General features: G+C 45.4%; 2 protein-coding genes and 1 long non-coding RNA gene across 4 annotated transcripts; 1 reads left to right on the forward strand and 2 right to left on the reverse strand.

Annotated features, from left to right (window-relative positions):
* Positions 1-2002: 2002 nt before the first annotated feature.
* LOC143510419 (uncharacterized) lies at positions 2003-9835 on the forward strand. Its single transcript, XR_013129977.1, has 4 exons — positions 2003-2131; positions 4119-4248; positions 4663-4838; positions 7077-9835. It is a non-coding gene; the product is annotated as an uncharacterized LOC143510419 (long non-coding RNA).
* On the reverse strand, positions 3331-8732 carry myoz1b (myozenin 1b). Its single transcript, XM_076999739.1, has 6 exons — positions 8585-8732; positions 7296-7398; positions 4660-4823; positions 4274-4346; positions 3956-4130; positions 3331-3872 (listed from the first exon to the last, which is right to left on the reverse strand). The coding sequence occupies exons 2-6, from the start codon at positions 7381-7383 to the stop codon at positions 3641-3643; spliced, it is 732 nt and encodes a 243-aa protein (XP_076855854.1). The 5' UTR covers positions 7384-7398; positions 8585-8732; the 3' UTR covers positions 3331-3640.
* A 1875-nt stretch (positions 9836-11710) lies between the features above and the next one.
* On the reverse strand, positions 11711-23458 carry synpo2lb (synaptopodin 2-like b). Of its 2 annotated transcripts, none has more exons than XM_076999741.1 (4): positions 23150-23458; positions 20421-20578; positions 19556-20169; positions 11711-15772 (listed from the first exon to the last, which is right to left on the reverse strand). In XM_076999741.1, the coding sequence occupies exons 1-4, from the start codon at positions 23249-23251 to the stop codon at positions 13074-13076; spliced, it is 3573 nt and encodes a 1190-aa protein (XP_076855856.1). In that variant the 5' UTR covers positions 23252-23458; the 3' UTR covers positions 11711-13073. The 2 variants fall into 2 exon arrangements, with proteins under 2 accessions (XP_076855856.1, XP_076855855.1); XM_076999740.1 differs by having other exon boundaries at positions 19556-20280; positions 23150-23457.
* Positions 23459-24133: the final 675 nt, after the last annotated feature.

A 24133-nucleotide genomic window follows, 5' to 3' on the forward strand; every position in this document is an offset into this window, starting at 1 on the left:
TCACTGCAGGACCTACAGCATGTCTGCTCTGTCAGATCACTGCAGGACCTACAGCATGTCTGCTCTGTCAGATCACTGCAGGACCTACAGCATGTCTGCTCTGTCAGATCACTGCAGGACCTACAGCATGTCTTGCCCCCAGCACTCATTACCAGGAACCCGCAAGCTGTATATGGGTCTGGATGTGGCGCAGATTATTTTGAAAGAGATTTAAGAGACTCTTCTGAAATAAATAAATAATACAAAATAAAAAATCATTTTAAACTGCCCTCTTGCCAACTGTTGGATCTTCTCAATTTTCTCCTGCAAATAAATGAAGAAAATAAGAGACGAGAATATATGAAATGCTTCTGAGACTTGCCTCTAGTGACACTGTACATATCTAACCAACCATGTCTCCTGTGTCTGGGTAAATGTTACGTGTTACAAATATGCTAATGAGAGCAGAACCTGCAGTGCTGATCTATGTTCACAGGACCGTGAGCCACGAAGCACATGAAGAAGACAAGATCATGGAGGAAGCAGGCTGGTCTGACTGTCATTATGGATCTTTCACACCTAGTCCCTCCCGCCATTTCAAGCCCACTGAGGAACGAACGGATCTTCTGAAAATTACAGTTTTACTTTTGAGTCACTGTAAATAAAAGGCACATGTGTGATGTGTGCAGAAAAGGTCCGTCATGCACAGCAGTCATTTTAATTCTGTACAAAAGTCAAATGACCCCCACGTTTAAAGATCTGCATTGCTTAGTTCATAACACCAACACCATATGCACTTCAACAACAGCTTTGTTTATGATATGCAACCGAGACAAAGCATTCTTTAAGATGCAAAAACATCAGATCACAGAATCTCCTGACTGTCCTGATTAACCCCACAACCCTCTATAATTAAAAGCACGTCAGTAGCAAGTGGTACATGTCCTTAAATACATTTACATATGGTTTGATTTCAGCTGCACTAAAAAAACTTGACTTCAGGGGATTTTAGTAAGAAACCTGTAATATGTGCACCATCGTTCACAACTAAATAAGTACAAAGAAAGTTTGTTAGCACAGAAGATGGTACAAAGTAACTTCAATGGCTCAATTATCCGAGAAAACGCTTAACCTCCATCACCCGTGCTTGCTTGTACTCCGCTCCTGACGCAACGCAACACCCAGCGAGCGATGCCACCCTTCCTCCGAGACCATACATAATTGCACGACCTGATAAAAATCCAATCTCCCAGGTCTCTGCCTTTCAGCTGTAAACACTCGAGGAGGCAGCGGAGGAGAGGGCGCTTCACCCAGCTCCCCCTCGCCGCCGTGCCGCCACTCGGAGCTCTGCGCTCCGCACCGCCGCGTCTGCGCCCGCACCGCTCGACGCCTCGTTAGGATGCAGAAGGGCGTTTTGCCCGTGACCTCCCCTGAATTCACAAAACACACGAGGCTTTTAACGAGCATCGGCATCTCGGGCCGGCGATGGAAGAGTCATCGACACAATCAGCCAAGTCCAATGTGGGTCACTTTCAAACAAACAGTCAGAATAAACACAAATGTTGCTGTTAATGAGGCCATAAGATGTAAGTGTCTGCCCTAAATTGTTACACTACGAGGTAATTTAACATCTAATATGAAGAACAGCACAGAGAAAGACACAGGTCATTGCTCCTCAAGCCAGAATGTTCATCATCCAATGTTTCCTCCTGTCAAGACACTCAGTCTGTACTTTATCCTGGGATCCAATCATTAAGAAAGAAAAAAGAGAAAGAAAAGAATAAAAAAAACAAGCAAATATATTTTTTAATACACAGGTGCATATTCTTGCATTAGTTGCAACACAAGTTGAATTATCTAAATTCTCATTTTATCCTAAGGCAATAAATGCAACAAAAAGAACACATATTGTGATAGATATCATATTTATATGGATTCAATTTACACTCAGCCACCAGCAACAGCTAATTCAATTGCAGCATAGTATGAGGGCAGCGTAACTTTTGCTACTGCATCTGTGTATGTCAGTGGCTGTTACTGCAAGTACATGTGTGCAGGCTGGTGCTGCCATCGGATGGATGACGATGAGTCGCTCGGTCCAGTGAAACCGCTGCGGTCTGAGAAAAAAATGTGATGACATACAAGCTATACGGTAAACTCGTGTTAAAAGCGCCTCACCCAGCAGATAATCAACCTGGAAAGAGTTTGGTAGCTATCTGTCGATCAACAAGTACGGCGCGAGCGACTTGACGTAGGCTACTGCGAAACGTGGGATGTCACCGCAAAAAGACACAGGGAATTTCAGCGAGTAACGGCATAATCTACAACACCCGTATAATGGGTTCACCAGTCTGTTTCATCTAGCTTGACACTTATCTTATAGGCAAAGGATGCTGAGCGTGACAATGCATTTGTGGGACGCAGTCGTAGCTGTGCGGCCACGGTGCGTTACCTGCGAACAGGGCAACGCTTCGTACAACTGCGGCGCGCGCCGTGGCCACGCGTACAAGGCACCAGATCGTAAAGCATCCACGACCGAGACAAGCACTCGTACCACTGATGTAAAGAAATCTGTCACAGCACTCCGAAAACACATCTGGAGGGCAACGCTACACGCAAGTTACACTTTTAATGTCCACATCTTTACTCTATTTCGTTCACACGTCCATAAATTACTTGGGTTAGACGCCCGTCATTAATCAAGTTACGAGAGTGCTTACTCACCTTGTGCCTTCGCCCAGATGTCGTTTCGTGTACTATCTGAACAGGACCTGGGCGAATCTCAGCCGCAAATTCCAAAACATTCACCAGCGCCATCCAGCGCCGCAGCAAATGCGCAGTATTCTCGCGATACATTTTTTTTTGACTCTATCAGTCTGACATCATGATATGAACGCCTTGGAACCATCTAGTGGAGCAAGTGCGAATAGTGCATATACCTATTACATAATCTTTCCTTTTCTGATTATGATTATGAAGGAAGGATTATGATATGTGTGCAAGGCATTTGTTGGTGTATAATGTGGTGAAGGGCAAATTCCAGGCTGCTTTGATCTGTGTGTCCGGTGATCTTCACTGCTTTGTCACACTCGAGCCACTGAGCTTTAACAAATTAATAAACAAATACGTTTGTACAATTCCTTCATACTTTTAATTCATTTTTATTGCAAGACCATTCCCAATCAATGAAAACATGTTTCTTGCAATGCCAAATCAGGTTTTTAAAATCTAATCTGTTTTATCTAGTCTTTGCCATATGTACACTATATATACCATGAAGACGCTTCAGCACAGCAATAAAGCAGAACATATTCATAAAAGAAGTTCTATCGAATCAGCAAATGACACAGAACAAACAAACAGGTGGATTTGTATGATCTTATATTTTCGCTCTATGTTGAGATGAGAATACTTACAGATCTATTACACTCACACCTGTACTGGCTGGGTATTCCAGGGCAAGAGGGCCCTAGTGACAGGGAAGGGGGCACATGCGTGTTTGCATGTGTGTACACAAGTGTCTGTACAGTGTCATCATGTGGGTGCTTATGTGTGTGTGAGCATTAGACTGTGTGTGTGTGTGTGTGTGTGTGTGTGTGTGTGTGTTTGTGTGCTGTAGAGAATGTACATATGTCTGTGTGCTGGCAGGGTGTCGGGGTCCTCAAAGGTCATCTGTCTCTCCATCAAACGGGATGGTGTCCAGGTCGAAGTGAATGTGGCTGGGTTCAATACACACCCAGCCAATAGGTGTGCGGTTGAAGGAGGGCCGCGAGCTGACGTCATACTGGAACATGTTCAGTGGCTCCGCCATCTCAGGACCAGGCTTGACCTCGCTGACCTCAGAGGTCAGGAGGCACGAGCCCCTGTGCGAACCCCCAAAGGGCAGGGCTGTCCTGTAAGGTGAAGCAGAACCAGGTTAAGCTGACACATCTCACCCTCCGGCCCAGTCTCTCATGTTCTGGTGCTGCACTCCCACCTGTTGAAGCTCTTGTACTTGGGCAGGTCCTCGTGCACATGAGGCCCCGGCATCTGGGTCCTCATGGTGGCTTTGAGCTCCTCGTCATCTTTCATAGCCCGTTCCCATGGTGATATGTACGTTTTAACATACTCATCCCTCCTCTTTTGCTTCTCTGCCTCAGCATCTACATCAACTGCGGAAGTTGAACATAATGGAGAATAACAGTGCCAATCTCCAGGGAGAACATGACATCAGAAGACCTCCAAATAACCTCATGGGCTCTATTCAAAGACATCTACCCACTCATCATGGTATGAGTCATAACCTGAACTTTACCTTCCACTGGTGCTGGTTTGGGCATGGTGGCAGGTGGAGTCTTTGGTTTGCAGGGGACCACGTTCTGGAGATTCTGTCGCAAAATCACCACACACACATGAAGCTATAAACCCTGGATGAGCATGTAACGGCAAACTGAAACCGTCACTTTTTTTAGTCACAAATGGTTTTATGATCCTAGCAGTTTACAGAATGGTCATACAGTCATTTCAGTTTGATGTGCTCTAAATCGCCAGACTTCATTCTAATAAAATTAGAACTGGCCTTGAGCTAGAGGCCTGTTTCGGTCTGGTTCGTGTCCAGGACACATTTCCACCTTGAGCGGTTCCTCTCCACTGACCCCATGGCCTCTCCTGCACCACCCTCATACTCTCCTGCTCTCTCACCAGGTCCGCAGCACTGATGATGAACTTGTCCACTCTCTGCTGTCTCATCTGGAACATCTTGGAGCCCTTTCCCTTCAGTAGCGACAGCTCCTCCAACATCACCTCCTTTGGGATCTTCATCTTGGTCCCCAGGTCAAATTCCGCCACGTGTGATTCCTCTTCCTCTGGAAATGTTTGAGGTGGGAAAAGTAAAACATAATGTGTGAGACTTTGAATAAAGGCAGTGTTTCAGTTGATGCCAAAGACTCTTCCAGATGTTTTATAGCTCATTTGGGTTTGCACTAGATAATGAAGAGGGACCTGAAGGGCCCGTCACTGTCACAGCTCCCCTGGGAGATATACTGAAGCCCACTATATGATGCCCACAGGTGATGCTTTGCTGATGCTTTAAGTACACTCCAGAATTCTCAAAAGCCTTTAGCGTCACCAGCTCTCGAAGCAAAAGACAGATTTTCTTTTTACTTTACAATAAAAGGATCTGATCCTTTTTATGAGATGGAAGGCGTCATTTATCATAAAAAGCTTTTCCATTCGTTCTCCTGGTTGATCTCAGCTATAAACCCTGGAGTCCAGCCACAGCTGATGGTAGAGAGAAGGATGCTGTGCTGAGCATTGCTTACATTTCATCATAAATCAGGCATTGGCTCTACATTAGATGTGTGTGTGTGTGTGTGTGTGTGTGTGTGTGTGTGTGTGTGTGTGTGTGTGTGTGTGTGTGTGTGTGTGTGTGTGTGTGTGTGTGTGTGTGTGTGTGAGTCTGCATTTTATATATATGTGCATGCATATTCACGAGTGCATGTTTGTCACACTTGACACTTTATTTGCCTGTATATTTAGTTTCTGTGTAAATTTCTGTTTGTCTTTTTTCATTTACAGTAACTTCCCAGGTTTCTACACTTCTTTTACAAATGACTACCATTTCCAGACATGCATTGCTGGGTAATTGATTACATTAGGCTAGTAAATGAATAACATTGATTGGAATCCTCATGCACACTGTTCCAGTGGTGTGCAGGGCTGTCTGGCCTCTGCTCGGAGCTCAGTAGTGTTCTGGAGGCAAAGCCAAAGATAAAGGCATTCATGGGTTTCAGTATTACCATCCAACTCTCTTTCTAAGTTAAGCATTGGCCAAGCAACTTAGTCTGAGTGGTTCAAACTTGCGAAGAAATGCATTCATGTCTGGTTTTTGTCAGGGATCTGAATGGTCTTGAATTCTGATTTGCACTTATATTCCTGGGATGATGTTATAGACCAGCCCCTTCAATATGGGATGAGTGGTCACAAATGATGATGAAATCCTATTCAGCCAATATGGAACAACACAGAACAACCGATTGTGTTACATGTGTTTCATGGGTGTGTGATATATATATATATATATATATATATATATATATATGTGTGTGTGTGTGTGTGTGTGTGTGTGTGTGGGGGGGGGGGGGGGGGGGATGGGTGGGTGTGAGAGAGAGAGACAGAGAGAGACAGAGAGACAGTGAGACAGAGAGAGGTGACAGTAAAGGGAGTGTCACTGAAAAACAGGAAGTGCTCCAAACCTTCCTGGAAGATCCCTGCTTAGTGGTAATAATTTGGCTATTAATTTAGACTATGAAAGGGCATGTGTGCTGACAGTGAAGGAACAGGAGTGCTGTCCTGGTATCACACCATTATGAGCACTGTCCATTGTAAATGTAGTGGGAGCATCCAGTTGGATTAATCTGCCTTCAGACACACCTGTCGTACTCACACAGAGCTCATTAGAGGACAGCACAGGAGTTACACATCAAGTGTACACACACACACACACACACACACACACATGCACACTATGCACACTGTGAGATCCTGTCAAATGTAGAATAATTGGGTAACTAGAGTCTAACTCCTTATTGCATCCCTCGGACTTCACAGTATGACAAGAATGCCCTTATGGACCCAGGAAGTGTTGACATTTTATAAAGCTATGCTGAAAGTTAGCGGCTAACCCATGTCGGGGGAACCCATGTTGGGAACACAGAAGTTGTAATAGTAAGAATTCATGTACAACAGGACAATTTGCATTTTTTTTTAGGCTGGCACTGTTCACCAGCTTTATCAAACTAACAAACCAGAAGTAACGCTGCTTTAGATTCATGACTTTCTGAAACTGTTTCAACATTATCATTAATTAACCAGTAGATCAGTGAATTGAGATCATTATGGTCATGTAATCTGATATGTAATTATCTTTTAAAAAATCTGATTTGTGACATTTATCACCCTCACTTGTACTGTGTTTTCAGACAGTTTACACTACAGTGTGCTTTTTTCTGGACTGCCATGTGTAAGTTGGCCAAGTAATTTTTCGCAGTCCGTCCGTGAGTGACAAGCATATGTCTGATATCTTCCTGATTGACACACCATTTGTCTGTTCCACACAGGAGATGATATAGAGCTCAAAGTTCCCTGAAGGGCCTTGAGAAGACTGACTGGATCCCTGTAAAGCAGGAGCAGATCTACAGCATATTGAGACAGAGGACACTTTCAGTGGCTTCTGGGTTCAATGGTGAATGATATTTACAGCTGCCCACTGGGCCTCTAATGTCAGTCGAGTCTCACAACATGGTTGTGTGTATACGGGGGGGAAGAAAAATACTGACCATCTTGTGTGATGTGGGAGAGGTCCGTAATGATTTTACAGGGCTTTATCTTCCCGCTGGGAGAAGCAGAAGGTCCAAGGATGGACATCTTTACAGCCTATGACTGTACGAGAAGAACTGTGTAATTATTACACTGATAATGTTAGCGTTGCCATCATAGTAGTCACTGTGATTGACACTTGTGATTGACACAGAAACGATCCCTACATTAGTGCATTGAAAACATTCATTTGCGCATTTGAAAATCCTTTAAGCAAGACTCTGTTGCTTATCTGTTCTGTTGCCATAACACATTTTTTAAATCCACTTCTAAACTCACTACAAGAACCCACAGGGTGCAGTAGATTTAGTTTAGGCTACGAGCTACGAGCTCAAGCATCACTGGTTATTTTTGGCTGCATTTGAACAGCAGATATGGTTTCTGATACTGAAACGTGCTGCTTCAAAATAAGAAATCTGCTCAGAAACCTTGATTCAAATAATAAGAACATGTTTCCTTTTTCCATAGGTATTACAGTGAAAAACAGAATATGCCGAGAAGAGAAAGCTAACAAAGAGTATAAACAAGTCTCTGGCTGCAGGGGGGATATTTCTGTTAGAGCAAACTAAATCAACCCTCTGCTGGCGTAGGCACAGACAGGTCAGCAAATTCCTCAACTGTCCAAATGTCATGGGTGTCGTGGGGTCCACCGTGCCAGTGTATCTCTGAAGTTATTGATGGGTCCTCTGTTTAAAAACAACCCCAGCTACCTTGTTACTGTATTTCATGTACAGATAAATTTGATTTGTATAAGCAATAAAAGCACCGATAGTCATTAGGAAGGTTGATTGGTGCATTAGCTGCTTAATAGGCCTAACAAGAAAAAAACTCAATTAACAATTCATCTTTGCATTGAACAGGTAAAACAAAAATAAGTGTTAAAAGTACACAGCCACATTGATCACTGAAAATCTGTTCATAAAAGAAATTAAATTTATGAGCAGATAAACACACACTCTGTTCTCTCAGAGAATTCTACATTTCAATGGGCACTTTATCTCATAGCACCGATTTATAACACTGCCTTCTGGAACACTCAAAGCATAAAACAAACCTCAGTTCAAACATCAAAAAATCCTGCCATTAGTTTGGGTGGAACAGTGGAAACTGGAATAAATCAGTGTAAGGCCTCTCATGTGCCAGGGAAAGCTACGATTAAGAGGTCATTACATAACGAGGCTTTTATCACTCTGACTTTGGCGTTCATCGTCGGCAGACAGATAATGCACAAGCACACGGCCCCTCTTACCTAAGATGACTGAATCCTTTACAAGAAACTCAAGTAAAATCAAAGTGAAGAAAATCCCAGAAAGGACTTGTTTGGGATTAATCCAAATTCTTGTTTTTGCCAAGTCCCTTATCTGCTCCAGTCCTCATCCCAGGGAAGCGGAGCAGGGTTTGGGGTGGTGGGGTTCTTGGGTTCTGGCTCCAAGGGGACAAAGACCTCTGCAGAAGAGCAGGGGTGATAGTGAAGGAGATAGTGTTCTTGCAGATGCTTTTTGGGGCTATATATAGAATGGTGGATAGCAAGAAGTTTTGAGAGGGGCCCCCACACAAGTAAGATGGGTGTTGGGGTAAGAGGGGTGTGGAGACAGAGAAAGAGAGAGAGAGGGAGATAGATAGAGAGAGAGGGAGAGAGAGCACTTAATTGATTTCATATTGTCTCCATATTGTTTGTCACCTACTTTGAATTTATTTTGATAACCCTCTCCGTTAGCAAAACTACAGAACTATAAAGACCTCTGTGTTAAATGCTGTAGCCACTGCAATGAATGTTTTCTATATATTCTTCCAACTAGTGATCAGAAGTGCCCTATATGATTATATCTTTCTGTAGAAGTAAATTACAGATGGTCAATTCAATTTGGCTCACACCTCGGGCAGTGCACTTAATTTTTCAAATATAGTAAGAGAAGGAGAGACTTTTCCTTTTTCATTTGTGAGAATGATGTTGTCTTGATTGTACAAGAACATTTACAATCAGGAGAGGCATGTGTTTTAGCAGCATTTTATATTCAGCAAAGCACAGGCAATGGAGCATCTGACAGGGCCCGTGAATGAAGACTTATTGCCTTCGCAGAATACCGGGGCTTATTTACAGTCTACATCCCACCAATTTAGAAAGCGAACAATAAAGCCAGTGCCATATGCAGAGCAAGCGCTGTCGGTGGTACCCCTGCCCAGACCTTTCAGTGTCAATCACACGATCAGTTCATCTAGTGCTTTCAAGATGGAGTACGTGCAAATGCTGACGGATGGCAGAGAGCCAGGCATCAGTCCTCATCAGTCCAGAGAAGAGCTGCTGGCTGTGGAAGAGGCAGCTACTGAAGTTCTCTGGGAACTGGAATATACCTGTACAACTAATGCAGTTCTTACTGTAATGCCAAGGACACCTAGAGTCAATAGTTCATTGTTTATTTATTTTGTTTTTATTGTTGCCATTGTCAAATTTAACTTTTAGAGTGCTTCGTAATCAATGGCATGATCGATAAAAATTATCAAAAAAAGGTGATGCTTTGGTTTTCATTTTAATCTTATATTCAATATGTGATCCATCACCATTATTGGTACTGCAGCTCCCATGTGTACATAGCACTGGGCCAAAGGGTTTTATAGGCAGATAGAATCAGGTCAGCTGGTAAACAAAGAAACAAAGACTTTTTTTGTTATAATCTTGTCATTTAATCAAGTGTCCTAGTAATTCTGGAGGGCACTGTAAGTTATGCTCAGCTATAGGTTGTGGTGTTCTGCTTTGACTGAGGTTCAGAGTAGCATAAACAGAGAGCAAAGACCATCCTCATTCTCACTACCCACATGTCCAGTTCACTACTCTTCACCCCTCCCACACTGACATATTGATTAGGCTGTCGATAATTGCTGTAGCTACACCTGTTGAAGATGGCCAGATGACCCCAGGGTTTAGAAACACAGGCCACTCCCAGTGTAGTGCGGCCTCTTACCAACACTCCTAGAGTCACTGACCTGTCTCTAAAGTTAGCACCTGAGACCCTGACATCCGAGCAGCACGCAAGGGTCAGCAGGCACTTCACCTTATGGAGGAGGGTCACATTACAGATGCAAAGCTGCAAAGTTCACAGTAGCAAAAAAAAGAGTCAGACTACACCAGACTGTTGTATATAATCAGTTAACATATACTTATTAGCATTTACATAAGACCAGACATTTTGAACTTCTAAAATGCTGCAAGCAGTGTTTTGACTTCAAGGAAAATCCCAAAATCAAAAAAGAAGAAAGACTGCAGTCTTTAAATAGTTTTTCCCCACAGATTATTATAAAATAAATAAATAAATTGCAGACTCACAAAACGGTTTTCTCTCGTTTTATCAAAAGGTAGGATAGGTAGGTAGATATTGCTAACCCGTTGACGAGCTCAACACGCAGCTGTGCGTTAAACTAAACCTGATGGCGCTGTCAAAATAAACGCAGACTCTTCGTACTGTTCATTTATTCTCACACCAGCCTAATTCAGACCTAACCCCACACCGTAACAGAAATGACACAAACGCCATGTCACTGGCTAAAACGCGTCTTTCCATTACAACGAAGTAGCTAATTGGGTGTCCATGACGGGTTTTAAAAGATTATCAGCATTACTGCGAGGTGACCAGGCAGGACACACGAATATTTGACAGCAACCAAATGAAGGCGAGATTGGAGGTGATTTACAGTGAGCGCTGCTCGTTGACCGAGCCCACTAACGGTTATGCCTCTCTGAAGGCCCGTTTCACTCGATTCTACAAAATAAAAACCGCTCTGCTGACTTTCAGAGCTTCCTCTTGTTGAGCATGCTAACACCCTCTTGGGGTATTTAAAGGTCTGCATCAATATGAGATTGAAGCACAGAGGGCCAGCACCATCACCGCTGTGCTCCACTGTTCGCCAGTCGACCGGGACGAGGCCTTGAGTTTCAGTTCACAAGGAGTCTGGCTGACCGCTCATTAAGAACCTGGACCGCATTGCAGGCGACTGCGTAGTAATCATCGCGAAGAATTAATTGTTCAGTCTGACTAACGACTTGTTTTCTTTCTCTCTCTTGTGTGTGTATCTGTGTGGGAAGGGGAGGTGAATAAGTGCGGATTTCTCATTATGTTTTCATTTCACTTTGACAAATTTTGATGTAAACAAATGTATAAACAGAGAAACTGTATAGTATTTTAAAGAGTGTAAATGTGTTATGTTTCTAAATGTATTTGATACTCAGAACACTTCATCTCTTAATTAAGCAACAGCGCCCTCCCGCGTAAGTGTAGTGAACCACCTTTGCTACCCCGTGAACGTAAGACTATTTGACATGATGAATCCACGTGATCCTGAAAATAGCAAAATACAGCAGAAAATAGAAAGTGATGCAGCCAAATTTTTAAATCATTTTATTATTATAGTTTCAGTGTGTCAAACATTAAACATCATTCATCTGCTCTGTTGGCTTCTTCATCATAAATGTTGGCTTCTTCATCAGTGTTCTCAGTGTCTTAGTCACAGTGAAATGCTTGTTATATTCCTTCAGATGCTTTTACTAACAACTACTAATGCAATAATAATTTAATTAACTAATAATATGACTAATAATCTAGGTAAAAGCATAGCAAACATTTGAACAAACGTGATAATACCTCGTGAAAATGAACATCTCAGTGTACAACACCTACGTGTCCTACAACTAGAACAGAGGGATTCCTGCCGATCATCCAACCCTTCATCTTGTCTTATTTCCTAAACCATCATGTACACAAATGGCTCCAGCTCTTCCTGTAACTTCCATCAACCAACATCCAAACCCCAGAGGAGATACGATACATACCGCAGCAGAGAGCAGGGCTATGAACAATTGTCAGACGCAGCTCCCGACTGGAGCAGACGGTCGTGAGACGAACATATTCATCATGCAGGTGGTTCGGTACCACGTCTCTCTTCAATGAAAAAAAATGACTAGTCTCGCTTCTTCCCACATGGATATTATACGTATCCTTTGAGAATCTTTCCAATTTCATTTTGTCAGAGTCACTGTGCCTCACTGTCCTTCAAAGTTTCGAATAATTCAGTTCCTCTATAACATCCTGTGACAACTTTGACACATGTATACAAACCCTCTAGAGTGTTTGAGCTTCACACCAGTCAAAGACAGTCCATAACTCTGCAGTGTGATGAGCAACATGTCTTCATACATCATCTTTGATCTTTATCTCACCTTGATTTTTTCTCTTTTCAGTGCTGTGAGAATCTTTTTTTGTTTATTGTTCTGTCACCTTTGACGACCTGCTCATGGTCTCATTATCATACAGGTTCATAAAATAACATGACAGATTAGATTATCATTATGGTGAAAAATCATTCATTTGGATAGATTAATATTTTTTTGTGAGTGCTACCTGGTCATATGAAGAAAACAAATGACAAGTGTGTAAATGAAGTGACTGAGCTTATGTGAAAATGCAGACATTTGTTGATATGAAAGAATGACTTGTAAATAAATCATGTAATTACTGTCATTACATTTATTCTTATTAAAGGGGAAGTTCACGTTTTTCACATTTGAGCCAATCTAAACATATTTAGGCTCAAATGAGAAAAAAAACATTTGAACTTCTCCTTTAATGTAGTGTCTGCTCCACATCATAAATGTTTCATAAATGCACTGTGGCACCTAAGGTTCAGCTAGAAGCTGTGACATACACAGTGTCCTTTCACCACGCCGGTTCTTGGTGACGCAGTGTCTCTTAGTATAGCATGGCTCCAGGCCTCCACACATTGGGCTGCAATCCCACACTGGAGGCGCTGAAGCGTGGTCTGGGCACCCGCAGGTTCTGGCTGCTTCCGGCCATAGTCGAGCGCACGCCTGTGGGGGATAGGGGGCTCAGCTCTGGGGCACTCTTAAACTGCTTGGCTGCCTGGAATGGTGCATAGGCGTGCCCAGGGCCGGATGGCGGGACGGTGCCGGTGACGGTCACGGGTGCGGTGGAGAGCTTGGGCAGCGCAGGCAGCGCTGCAGACGGAGCAGGAGGTGGAGGTGAGAAGGGGGCGGCGGGCCGTGTGGACGCAGGAGGAGGGGAGTGGAGGTCCGAACGCCACAGAGGCTCGGCGAGCGTGGTGGCTGAGCGCGGTGCGATCACCGTGGGGCGCAGGGCCGTGGGGGCGGACATCGGCGTGGGGGTGGAGAAACGTTTGATCTCGTATACGCGGGGGGATTTGACATTGATCTGTTTCGGTGGGTTCAGGGTGCCACCGTCCATGCCGTTCAGCTGCTGTCCAAGCCGGTGTTGTTGCTGCTGGTAGGCGGGAACAGCCTGTGGGACTCCACCCCCATAACTGAACAGAGAGGAGTTGAGCTGGTAAGGCTGTCTGCCCATGAAGTCCGGCGCTTTATTGCCTTGCTTAGGTCGGCCAGCCTTGGTTCCACTCCTTGCGGCCTCGTTCGCTTTACTGCCCCGCTGGGCAACTGGAGGGCAGGAGGGGGAGAGTAGTGGGTTGTAGTTGATGGGGGGAGGGGCACGTACATTGGGGGAGTACTTCCAGTGGGACGGGAGGGAGGGCGTTGGCGAGGGCTCGCGGGGCTGCGCGGGAGATCTGGGATGCTTGTCCACCACGTAGCGATCCATGCGACTCTGTCGGCGAGCGAACAGTTCTGCTCCCTTCCCTCCCATTTGGGGGATCTCGGGAGTGGGCGGAGCCGGTTTTGGAGCCACTGCCGGAGGCATTCTGCTCCTCTGACCTTGCATGAAGTTGCAAGCCTCAGCACCCAGGTTGAGCAAATCCTCTTCTGGACCCGATTCGCAGCCCAGTTCTAACCCAGAGCGGGACCTCTCATCTTGGTTCTGCACCAGAGACAGGAGCTCGGGGTTGTAGGATGCAGGCTTCTTTTCTTCAGGCTTACTGAACATGGGCTTTTTAGTCCCGCGGCGCCGGGCGTCCTGCAGAATGCCCGTGCGGGAGGCCGGCACGGAGATCCGCTGCTCCCGGGAAGAGATTCCTGCGTTTGAATTGGAGAGCGGATATTGCTGGGCTATGGGGGTCACCGCCGTCCCCGGCGTAGTGGTCGCCACAGAGATGTATGGATAAAAGGAAACTTTGTGAGCTGCCGATGGCTGCGCATTTGGGCTCTGAGGGACCTGTGCAGGAACTTGATCAGGAGTAAGGACAAGGGAAGGGACATGGGGAGGGACAGAGGCAGGGACAGGGGGAGGGACAGGGGGAGGGACAGGGGGAGGGACAGGGGGAGGGGCATATGAAGGACCATAAGGGGATATATAGGACTGGGGTGACACAGGAGTTGGTAGTGGAGGCTGATATGGGCTGCTGGCCATGATGGGTGGAGTGCAGAAGGGCATCGTCTGCACTGGTGGGGAGGACAGAGGCTGAGCAGACATGGCTAGGGCGGGGTTAAAAGATGGAGCAGACGGAGGAGACAGAGGCCCAGATGTTCCTGAGCTCTGTGGGAAGAAACTTGGAGAAAATGGAGCAGAGGCCACTGAGGAGGTTGGGGAGAAGACAGAGGTATGGCCACTGAAGGTCGCAGGTCTTGGGGGGATGTACAGGGAAGCAGTGGAGATTGCCCTCTTCCCGTCTGAGGCAGGGGCAGATAAAGAAGCTGGCACTGTCGCCACAGACACTGCCTGGGTCTGCAGTGGGGCCTTCTTGGTCACACTGGGCCTGAAAACGACCGGCGCCGTTGCGGCCCTGTGGCTGATGCAGCCTGGGGCAAAAGGCTTGGCAGTTCTGTTGTGGATGGAGCTGCCAGAAGGGTCCGATTGCTCGGGCAGGGCCTCCGCCACAGACGGCCCAGGGGCCTGGCCAGGAGGGGCCAGCACCACGCTGGTGCGGCTCACCGCCACAGGTTCACCGTTCACTGTGGCCCCACCGTAAGAAGAGAACGAGGCGGCCGGGGTGGCGGATGTGTACATCATCATGTTGTCAAGATGATGCTGCTGGGACATAGGAGTTGGGGTCACTGGGGTCACGGGTGTCACAGGGGTCGACGTATGCTTCTCGGCTTTCTTTCTCTGCTGCTCAAAGAGCTGCGCACCTTTCCCAGAGGTGGCGTCCAGGCCCGGGCTGCCCTCCGCGTCCCTGTCTGACACCACGCAGGCCGACGTCCGCCTCTCCAGGACGTCCAGGTAGCCGCTGTCCCAGGTGGGGTCAGGCGCGGCCCAGAGGTTGTCGTCCGGCTCCGATTCGCTGCCAGCGAAGAGGCTCTCGTCCTCCGTCTCGGTCTCCCCTTCGGTGTTACTGCAGCTCTCGCCGTCCACGCTGCCGAAGCAGGTGAGGGTGTACTTCTTGGCACGCTGGCGACGCTTCTTGAACATAAGCACGCCTTTGGAGTGGGGGTTGGGCGCATCGGTGAGGAGGGAGGCGATGGTGCGGCACTTGGTGCGAGCCTCCTTCACCTGCTTCTCCTGCACACTGTCGCCTCGGTGCAGCTCTGAGGACAAAAGGGCACCGTTAGCACGTATACCGCAGCTCCAGTGTATAGAAGCAGGACTGTATAATGAGGTTGGATGTCAGATGAGAACGGATTAGTCACTCCAGCTGTAAAACCTTCGAGATTCTGTCAAATAAACAGTACTGAAGGAATCTTACGAAGGAAGATTCCAGGTATTTGTGAGATATCATGCAGAAGCAATGTGGGATCCCACGTGTGAGTTTTGTCAACAAAGCTAATTAATGCTAATTGCCAGCCGAAGTTTTAATGACCTGTCTGTTAAGAATGCAGACTGCATTTTAAATGAGGCAACTCCAGTATAAATAGACCAAAAACCAAAAAAAGTCTAAATCTGACAGAAAACCGCATCTTTCTTATTTGTCCTGGTGTATGTTTATATTTTAGATCCTGTTTGATGTTTGAGCATTTTCAAAGTAATAAACGTTTGGAAATAGGACCCTCTAACGCAGTGGGCTAGAAAGCACGCTTGGCACAGATATCACATCCATAGTGAACCCATGAGCTCATCCTTCACTACTAATAGCCCAGCACATTCTGTCAGCAGGAGAGCATGACCTCACGACAAGAGACGAGAGAGCTGTCCCCAAACTCCACCAGAAAACGTAAGAGCAAGTCTTTCACATATGGAAATAAAACTGTTGCGGTTTAACACCTGCAATTTTACATTAATGACATTCACGTGTAGAATCCAAAGATGATAAAGACGTGAGAGCATTGTGAACTTAACACACTTACTATTCGAAAAATAAAATCTAAAACAGCCTGATTTATTGAAAGTGACACATTTAAATAGACGGAAGTGGATTTTCCTCTGCAAACACAATTCAAAAACAACTAATAAGAAAGCTGTACTCTGATCAGACCTTAACCTAGTACCTCCAACCAGCTCTGAGTACTTAACAACAAGCCAATGCCCTTATTTGTACTTTTGATAAAAACACAATCTGGATCTCTTTTCTCCTGTTTCTGTTTTAAGGGACATTGTCTCTCCCAAACACCAGCATCGACAGACTAGTCCCCTTCCCCTTTAATGTACATCACAAAACACGGAGTTAAGAAGAAGCCCTCAGCTGTTACCTGTGTAGGCTGCGGGTGCTACGTGCTGAGCCTCAGGAAGCAATGTGAGACTCTTCATGTCGGACAATAAAAAGAGCGTTTGTTCCCACCTTCAAGCCACCAGACTTGCACGAACGGACATGCACACTCACATACGAGTGGAGAGTAGGCCAGCAATCCTCATCCCATCCTGAATCCTTTGGTCCACAACCCACCGTGAGACCTTTTAAATACCTTTTGTCTAACCACAGGACCCAGCCTCAGGCTGAAAGGATCCCCATTATGTCATTCAAACTATTTCCAGTCGGTGAGCGGCACTGTCGAACACGGCCCACCTGTTTGGGCACACCACTCCCTGTCTGTTGAGGCCGCTCTGTAAGACCCCCTGGGCTTAAAGCATTGTTGGAATCTATAGGGACCCCCAAGGGCCACCATGAAGGAGCTGCTCATTACGACCGTCAGAACTCATTACTGTTACTGTTAAGTTACGGTGTGTGTGTTGTTGACAGCTCACGCTACACGGCCACATCCAGCTGTGATCCAGCATATTTAACACCATCATTGACTGCGGGTCTATAAATCTAGTGCAGGCTCAGTTAGTAACAGAGGGATGTTGCCTTTGAAATGAACATATACAAAGCTAGATTTCTTAATCCGTAGTTAGCAATTCTAGAGTTCGTCTGCTATATTTTTAGTATGAAATCAACAGGTCAAATCAGTAAGTTACTCCAATTACCTTAAGAAACCCTGATGTCAGACAGATCCCATCCTGCAGTACCTGCCTGTACCTCTTACTAAATTGTTTCAAAGGCAGGATGCATTTTTTACCTCCTCGTTACTGAGCTAGTGAATGTACGTTATGTCTTACGATGTCCTCCTGAGCGTGAGGTCAAAGGGCCACAATTAGAACTCTCTCTGTCACTAAAGTATCAAGTTTCAATAGAACACAACTGTAGAGGAATATGGGGACTTCCACATGTGGGCAGCACTGCTCTGGGCATAGAGGAACGGAGAGGGAGTTAGACGCAGACATCAGTACGAGTGCTAGAAGGGCCCCATCACGCACACTGAAGCCGTTACACTACCGCCTGCTGAGAGGAGACCAATCCAAACTCTTCAAAGGCAGATCGGATGTATAATATATATGCTAAACTTTCAGTCCTAATTATTTTGTTTCATCAGTCGATGTAGATGCAGTTTGTAGATGATGAAATGGGAAATAAGACTTTGGTGATTTGAATATATTTAATGAAGTTTGATAACGATGATTTATTTTGGGCGGTGGTGTTGACATGGAACATTGTGGTTCCGCTATGCCAAACGCTCACACTTCATCAGAGCTGTTAGACTGTGAGGAAATGCTAAATATATGAGATAGAAAAGAAGTCGTTCTGTCAGAGACTCTCAGAATGTTGCAACTCCTCTGCATGTATTGGACTCTACCGCATGTCACCCAGTAAAGTGAGCCTAACCCTACGTCTGCCTGGTCTGCATTTATATACACAATCGAGTCTTCTAACTAACCCTGTTAAGATGGGCCACTGAAGTGCCAGAGTAGATATACAGAAAGTTTCAGTTCCATGAAAATGAGGCTCTGATCTGAATGTAGCTCATATAGCTTTTGCCCAACAGAGAAAGAAGTACTGAAAATTCTACCGGTCATGAACCAGCAGACGACTGAATAGATGGGTCATTAATCAATAAGAGATGAGAAACAAACCGAATGTAAGTGGAGTGTTATACATTCAGCAGTGACAGTGAGCAGCAGATGGACGTGCCCCTCCAGGAATGCAGCAGACGCACTCAGGTTATGGGAGTGAGTCAGAGGGCAAAAATAGCCCCCTCCTCTCTGCCCTCCCCCTCCCCCAGCTGCGCCGCTCCCCTACTGCCTGTTCAGCAGGGCCCAAGGAACCGAGCCACGGCACAAAACTGTCCACAGCCATCATGTCCACTCCACTTCCCCCTCTATAATTTGTCATGTCAATATGTTAGCCAATATGTGCTGCTTTTGATGTACAGGTCACTTGACTTGACCTCAGCTAGATGTTCAGAAAGCGTCTGTAATTTGTGTTTATGACATTATATAGATACATGAATGTGTAATATTCTAAGTTAGGAGGTAATTAGGAGGGGTAATTAGGAGGGGTGACTAAATGACCAGTTGGTACAGATTTGGTACCGGTTGGTACAGATTTTCAGTTCCATGTAAATGAGGTTCTGATTTTATGACTTTCCCTGACAAAGTGTTTCACCTCCGCTCATAATTTTTTAATAGGTGGCAGCATTACATTAATGAATATAAATGATTTTTATGGTATGACGTTAATCACTTCGTGCTCTGATGTATGTCTGAACACAGCCAGGTCTTGATTAAGGACCTCAGTGGGCTGACCTTTAGGGAACTTGTCTCCTGGGGCCAACATTCAAGCGGCCCAAGTCCAATAATAGTGTATGAGCCAGTGAGAGGAATAGACCCCGGAGCAAAAAAAGCAACCATCATTCCTGTACTCAAAATGGACCGGCAGAGCTAAGATAGACATGGAATTCAGATAAGGAGGGCATTACCTGATAAAACCATTAATCTCAATAGAACTTGTAGCACAGCAAGCTTGTGTGTGTGTGTGTGTGCGTGTGTGTGTGTGTGTGTGTGTGTGTGTGTGTGTGTGTGTGTGTGTGTGTGTGTGTGTAATGTGGTCAAGTACTCACTAGCTTGCTTGGCCTTATCCATGTACGTAACAGTGAGCTCTTCATCCACAGGGTTATCCACAGGTCCCACCATGGGCACCAGCTGTCTGTGAGAGGCTATCATGAGGGCCTCTTTAGCCCGCTCTGGGGACACCAGTGGCGGAGGCACAGTGGGAGGCTCTTGGAAACCGCTGTCCACCTCTGCAGCTCCTGTGGGGCTTTGGTCCGAGTTCTCAGAGGAGTTCTCAGCCTGAGGGGACCACTTCTCCTGGCTGGGCTGGTACACCACCTCTCTGCGGGCCACTCCAGGCAAGCCCTGTTTCTGCGGCCCCACCCCCTCCGGCATGCCGTTAGGAACGGCCCAGCTCTGGCTCTGGGCGTACACATAAGCGTCAGGTGCGCTCTCGTAGCCGCTCATCTCGGAGTTGTCCTCGTGGCGGGGCGAGCCGTGGCCGGGGCCCTTGGCGGGTGAGCCGCTGGGGCTTCTCCGCTTCTGTCTGCGCTGTCTCTCCTGGGCCGCCACGTCCGCGTCACTGTCTGTCTCGCCGTAGTACGCCTCACTGTCCGGAGGTGACCTCAGGAGCTCAGGGCCACTGCCAGGAGACATTATCCCACCTCTGAGGACGCAGGAAGCTCTGGAGAGGGATGGAGGGGACAGGGCTCTGAGTGCTGCCCTGTACTCTTTATCAATGCGAGGGGACGGGGCACGATCGGGTAGCACCACCGACTGAAACCCTACCACGACCCTGACAGAGTAGGAGAGAAACATATCAAATAATAAAACACACAGCAAACAGAAAAGTTTCAACCTTCAGTGTTAAACTCAGTTAAGCAAACAGAGAACAACCATTGTTATAAATTAAGAGCTTCATTGTTGTGGACTAACCCTGGTCTTTTAATCCGCAGCTGAAGGCTCCCCCGACCGCTGTCAATGAGGTTCATCGCCTCAGCGTGAGACAGTCCTATACAGGAAAAGTCATTGACTGACACCAGTTCATCTTCCTCCCGAAGACCTGCCCGACACGCCTTACTCCTCTTCCTCACCTGCAGAGGGAGACAGAGTCAACACAAATAATCCTCATCCGGCAAAGGTCACTGGGTCTAATTACAGCGTCTTAAGGGTTCGGTGTAAGAATTTGGTGTAAGAGTTGGTGTAAGAGTAAAACTCTTATAGTTTCTTCACAGAGGTCAAAGGTCAGACGTACTGATGACTTGGTTTCTATACAGCTATTCTTGTACCACTCATTTTTAAAGCTTTGACAAATAATACCGCATGTACTTAATTCAAAAGGTTAAATTGTACCTGTTACTTGTACACCATTAGTAAACTGCCTCTTTAAGCAGTGTACTCATGGTAATATGTACTCAGTGTAACAACTCTTATGTCATAGCAACTCAACAAGCCAATGCAATTGTCAGGTTTGGTCATCTGTGCCTCTAAAATACAAAAAATACTAAGAAAGGTTTGACTTAGAGACAAGGGTAAAGTGCAGAGAACAGACTTAGAAGCAGTCTTCTGTGTTTCAATAGTTTTATGATGGGTTAGACTCAGGCTTTATCACACACCTGTCATGTATGGGTCCTAACACCCACTTCCTGAGTGCATACCAGTGTCCACAGGATGGGTGTAGGTTTTTATTTCTCAACTCTCATCTTTCATAATAAGACTTTTCCTTCTTCAAAATGGAACTGTAAACTACAGTCAACCATTTGGCAGCTTAAAGCACTGTATTGCTCATAAGGTTGAAAGTATTTATAGACTTTTGGCCTCCAAAAGTGTTCAAGTTGTAGAGGCATTTTATCAAATAATTATCATATTTTCTTTCATCACTGTCCATCATTCATCACCAATTTGCAACCAGAAACATAAGACTGCCAGATCAGCTCTTCCCGTAATGTACCACTGAAGAGATGCATTAGGTTGATTAGGTCAGAATCTCAACCACCATTTTAACAGAAAGCCTAAGTCTCAGTCACTTTGGCCTGCTTTGATGTATCGAATGCACTGCGAATGTGGGCAGGTTGAACAGCACGCACACACAAACACACACACGGCTACGGCCAGAGCAGCTGCCCAGGCCATGAGGGGCATGCCGTGAATTTACCATGTGTTCCCCATAGAGCCTAAATAAGGATCTCAGCTTTTGTCAGGGGACAGCTGTCAGTGAGCTCCAGCAGCCCCCCATGCGAGTGAGTATAGGCGCTGGCACTTGAGTGGAGCACCAGTAGCAGTGGAGCAAAATGGAAAAGAACGTCTAATCATCCAGCAAACGTGAGGCAGGGGCAACGTGTCTGACAGATACGTGAAGATGTCCGGACCATATTTGTAGCGAGGAGTGAGAAGATTGTTAATGCACGTGTGACATTCTACGAACAATATGCCAGAACACTAAGCACTGAATGTTGTTGGCTGAGTAAGTGTGGCGGAGGTCGTTCGGCGTGCCTGCGTTAAAAGGGGCGATCAGACAGGCTGGCGAATCAGATCTGGCCGTGGAAACAAAGCCACGCCACAAATGGAAAGCATGATAGGAGCTCACAGGGGTGACCTTGGTTCTAATGGACCAGATGGGGAAAGGGGGCAGTTCCGGTGCTGGTAAAAATAAAGATAAATGCAAGTCATGATAAATTCTCCTTAGGAATATCACTGGATTTATTTATAATTGCCTTATAAGATTTGGATCCATAGAGTGGGATAATCTAGCACTCAGAAGCACTCAGTCTAGACTGTACCATGACATGCCTCATCACTCAGAAATAGCCCTTAGACCTGGAAAAAGCATTGCACACAGTCATCACTTAACAAATGTGGCACAGCATATGGGTAAATATAAGTCTGAGCATGTAATTCTACTCAGGCCTAAGATAACATCCACATTTAGATGGGCCACAGAAAAAAAGTGATCCTTGGAAAGGTTTGGATTCCAACAGAAGGCAAAGAATAAGCTGACAATGTGATAAGAGGGAAGAGATATGCCATGAACAGCTTGGTAGATTTATCTAGAGCCAGTTGAATGAGACCTAAACAGCCAAAAGCAACATATAGCAGACAAAATATGGCAGAATGTAAGGTGCAATAAAATAATGAAAGCTAAAAACTAGAATGAATGAATGTTCATAATCCAACATGACCCCTCTGTAATTATACAGAAACACCTACCATAAACGAAAACATACACCAGTTTTTTATTAGTGAAAATAAAGTGGTATGAATAGCAAAAACATAGACTGGCTTTGACACAAGCTGCCCTCACTCACTCCACATTGTAGTGCAGGGGCTTCATGTGTCTTTCACACATTCTTTACTGACACACATGCAACAGACTTATCATCTCAGCAGCAGGAGAGCACACACTCTGACCTTTGAGGATTAAAGTAAAATCACAGCCTCATATATATATATATATATATATATATATATATATATATATATATATATATATATATATATATATATATATATATATATAAGACTGATAGATCTGGGTTTCTAAAAACAAGATAAAACATAAAAAAAAGAAATCCACGCACAACCTACGTGAAGCGGAAAACAGAAATCTGATTCAGCAAGACAGAACGGCCTCCCAGCCTCCTGCAGCCCAGGCCTGACACGCTTACCTTGGCCACTTGAAGGGGTCTCTGTTGCTCGACACCACCCTGCAGCCTGAAACCCCACGGCGCTCCACCCGATAGGGTGACGACCACCTCTTCTGTCACCATCGCAGTGACTGGACTGACTGTGTGTGTGTGTCTGCGTGGCCGACCCCGGTAAGCCTCAGTTGGCTAGTCCCATTGCGAGCGTCCTAGCCCTGCTCAGTGGCCCTGCTCGCCCACGTGCTGCACTACTGCCGGTTCTGGGAGGTGCGTACAGATACACGTGTGCTAGCAGTCTAAGGGAGTGTGAGAGAGAGGGACTTACATGACCGCTAGACTGCTCTATCTTTCTCTCTTTCATTCTCTCTCTCTCTCTCTCTCTCTCTCTCTCTCTCTCTGGAATGCTGTGTAGACCCTCCTACTCTCATCCTAGTGACCACACTTGTCCTGTCCATCGAGGACCAAAGAATTCTGAGAGTCCTTCTAAAGATAGAACAGCAGCAACCCCTGTGGCTTTGTCTATGAACACCCCTACAAATCTGTCAAGTTGGAAAACACATAAACAATTAAGTTCCAAACAGCAAACATTTTATTCCAAAATGGCAAGGGGTAAAATACACACACAAACATACAGACACACACAAAATCGAACCAATCAAACGATTGGCCCCCTTTACAAGCATCTTCTTAGTGGGAGATGATTCAATAAGCTGATTTAATATTAAACACTGACATTTAAACTAATGTATGACTAGAATGGAATATTGTGGAAATTAATTCATTTACTTATTATAATATACATAATATTTTCTGAGAATTATAATAGAAAGTCCCAAAATCTGTAAAACATTGGTATAGCTCATTTATATAACTTATTTATATTATTTTTTTTATCTCTAATGATCTTTAATATTTCCTTTCCTAAAATTTCCTTTCATTTCCATTTTCTAAATAGTCTGTATAAAGTAATTTTAATTTGTGTTTAAAATAGAATGTCTAGAAGGTTGA

This window comes from Brachyhypopomus gauderio, chromosome 3 (assembly GCF_052324685.1).
Source record: "Brachyhypopomus gauderio isolate BG-103 chromosome 3, BGAUD_0.2, whole genome shotgun sequence".
Lineage (NCBI taxonomy): Eukaryota > Metazoa > Chordata > Actinopteri > Gymnotiformes > Hypopomidae > Brachyhypopomus > Brachyhypopomus gauderio.

Coding starts and splice junctions, on each gene's coding strand:
- myoz1b (XM_076999739.1), bottom strand. CDS start 7,383: ATGTCCATCCTTGGACCTTCTGCTTCTCCCAGCGGGAAGATAAAGCCC. Junction 4,131..4,273: donor CAAACCAGCACCAGTGGAAG/GTAAAGTTCAGG, acceptor CAACTTCCGCAG/TTGATGTAGATGCTGAGGCA. Junction 3,873..3,955: donor AAGTACAAGAGCTTCAACAG/GTGGGAGTGCAG, acceptor TTCACCTTACAG/GACAGCCCTGCCCTTTGGGG.
- synpo2lb (XM_076999740.1), bottom strand. CDS start 23,251: ATGGTGACAGAAGAGGTGGTCGTCACCCTATCGGGTGGAGCGCCGTGG. Junction 20,281..20,420: donor CTGCGGATTAAAAGACCAGG/GTTAGTCCACAA, acceptor CTACTCTGTCAG/GGTCGTGGTAGGGTTTCAGT. Junction 15,773..19,555: donor GGATAAGGCCAAGCAAGCTA/GTGAGTACTTGA, acceptor TTTTGTCCTCAG/AGCTGCACCGAGGCGACAGT.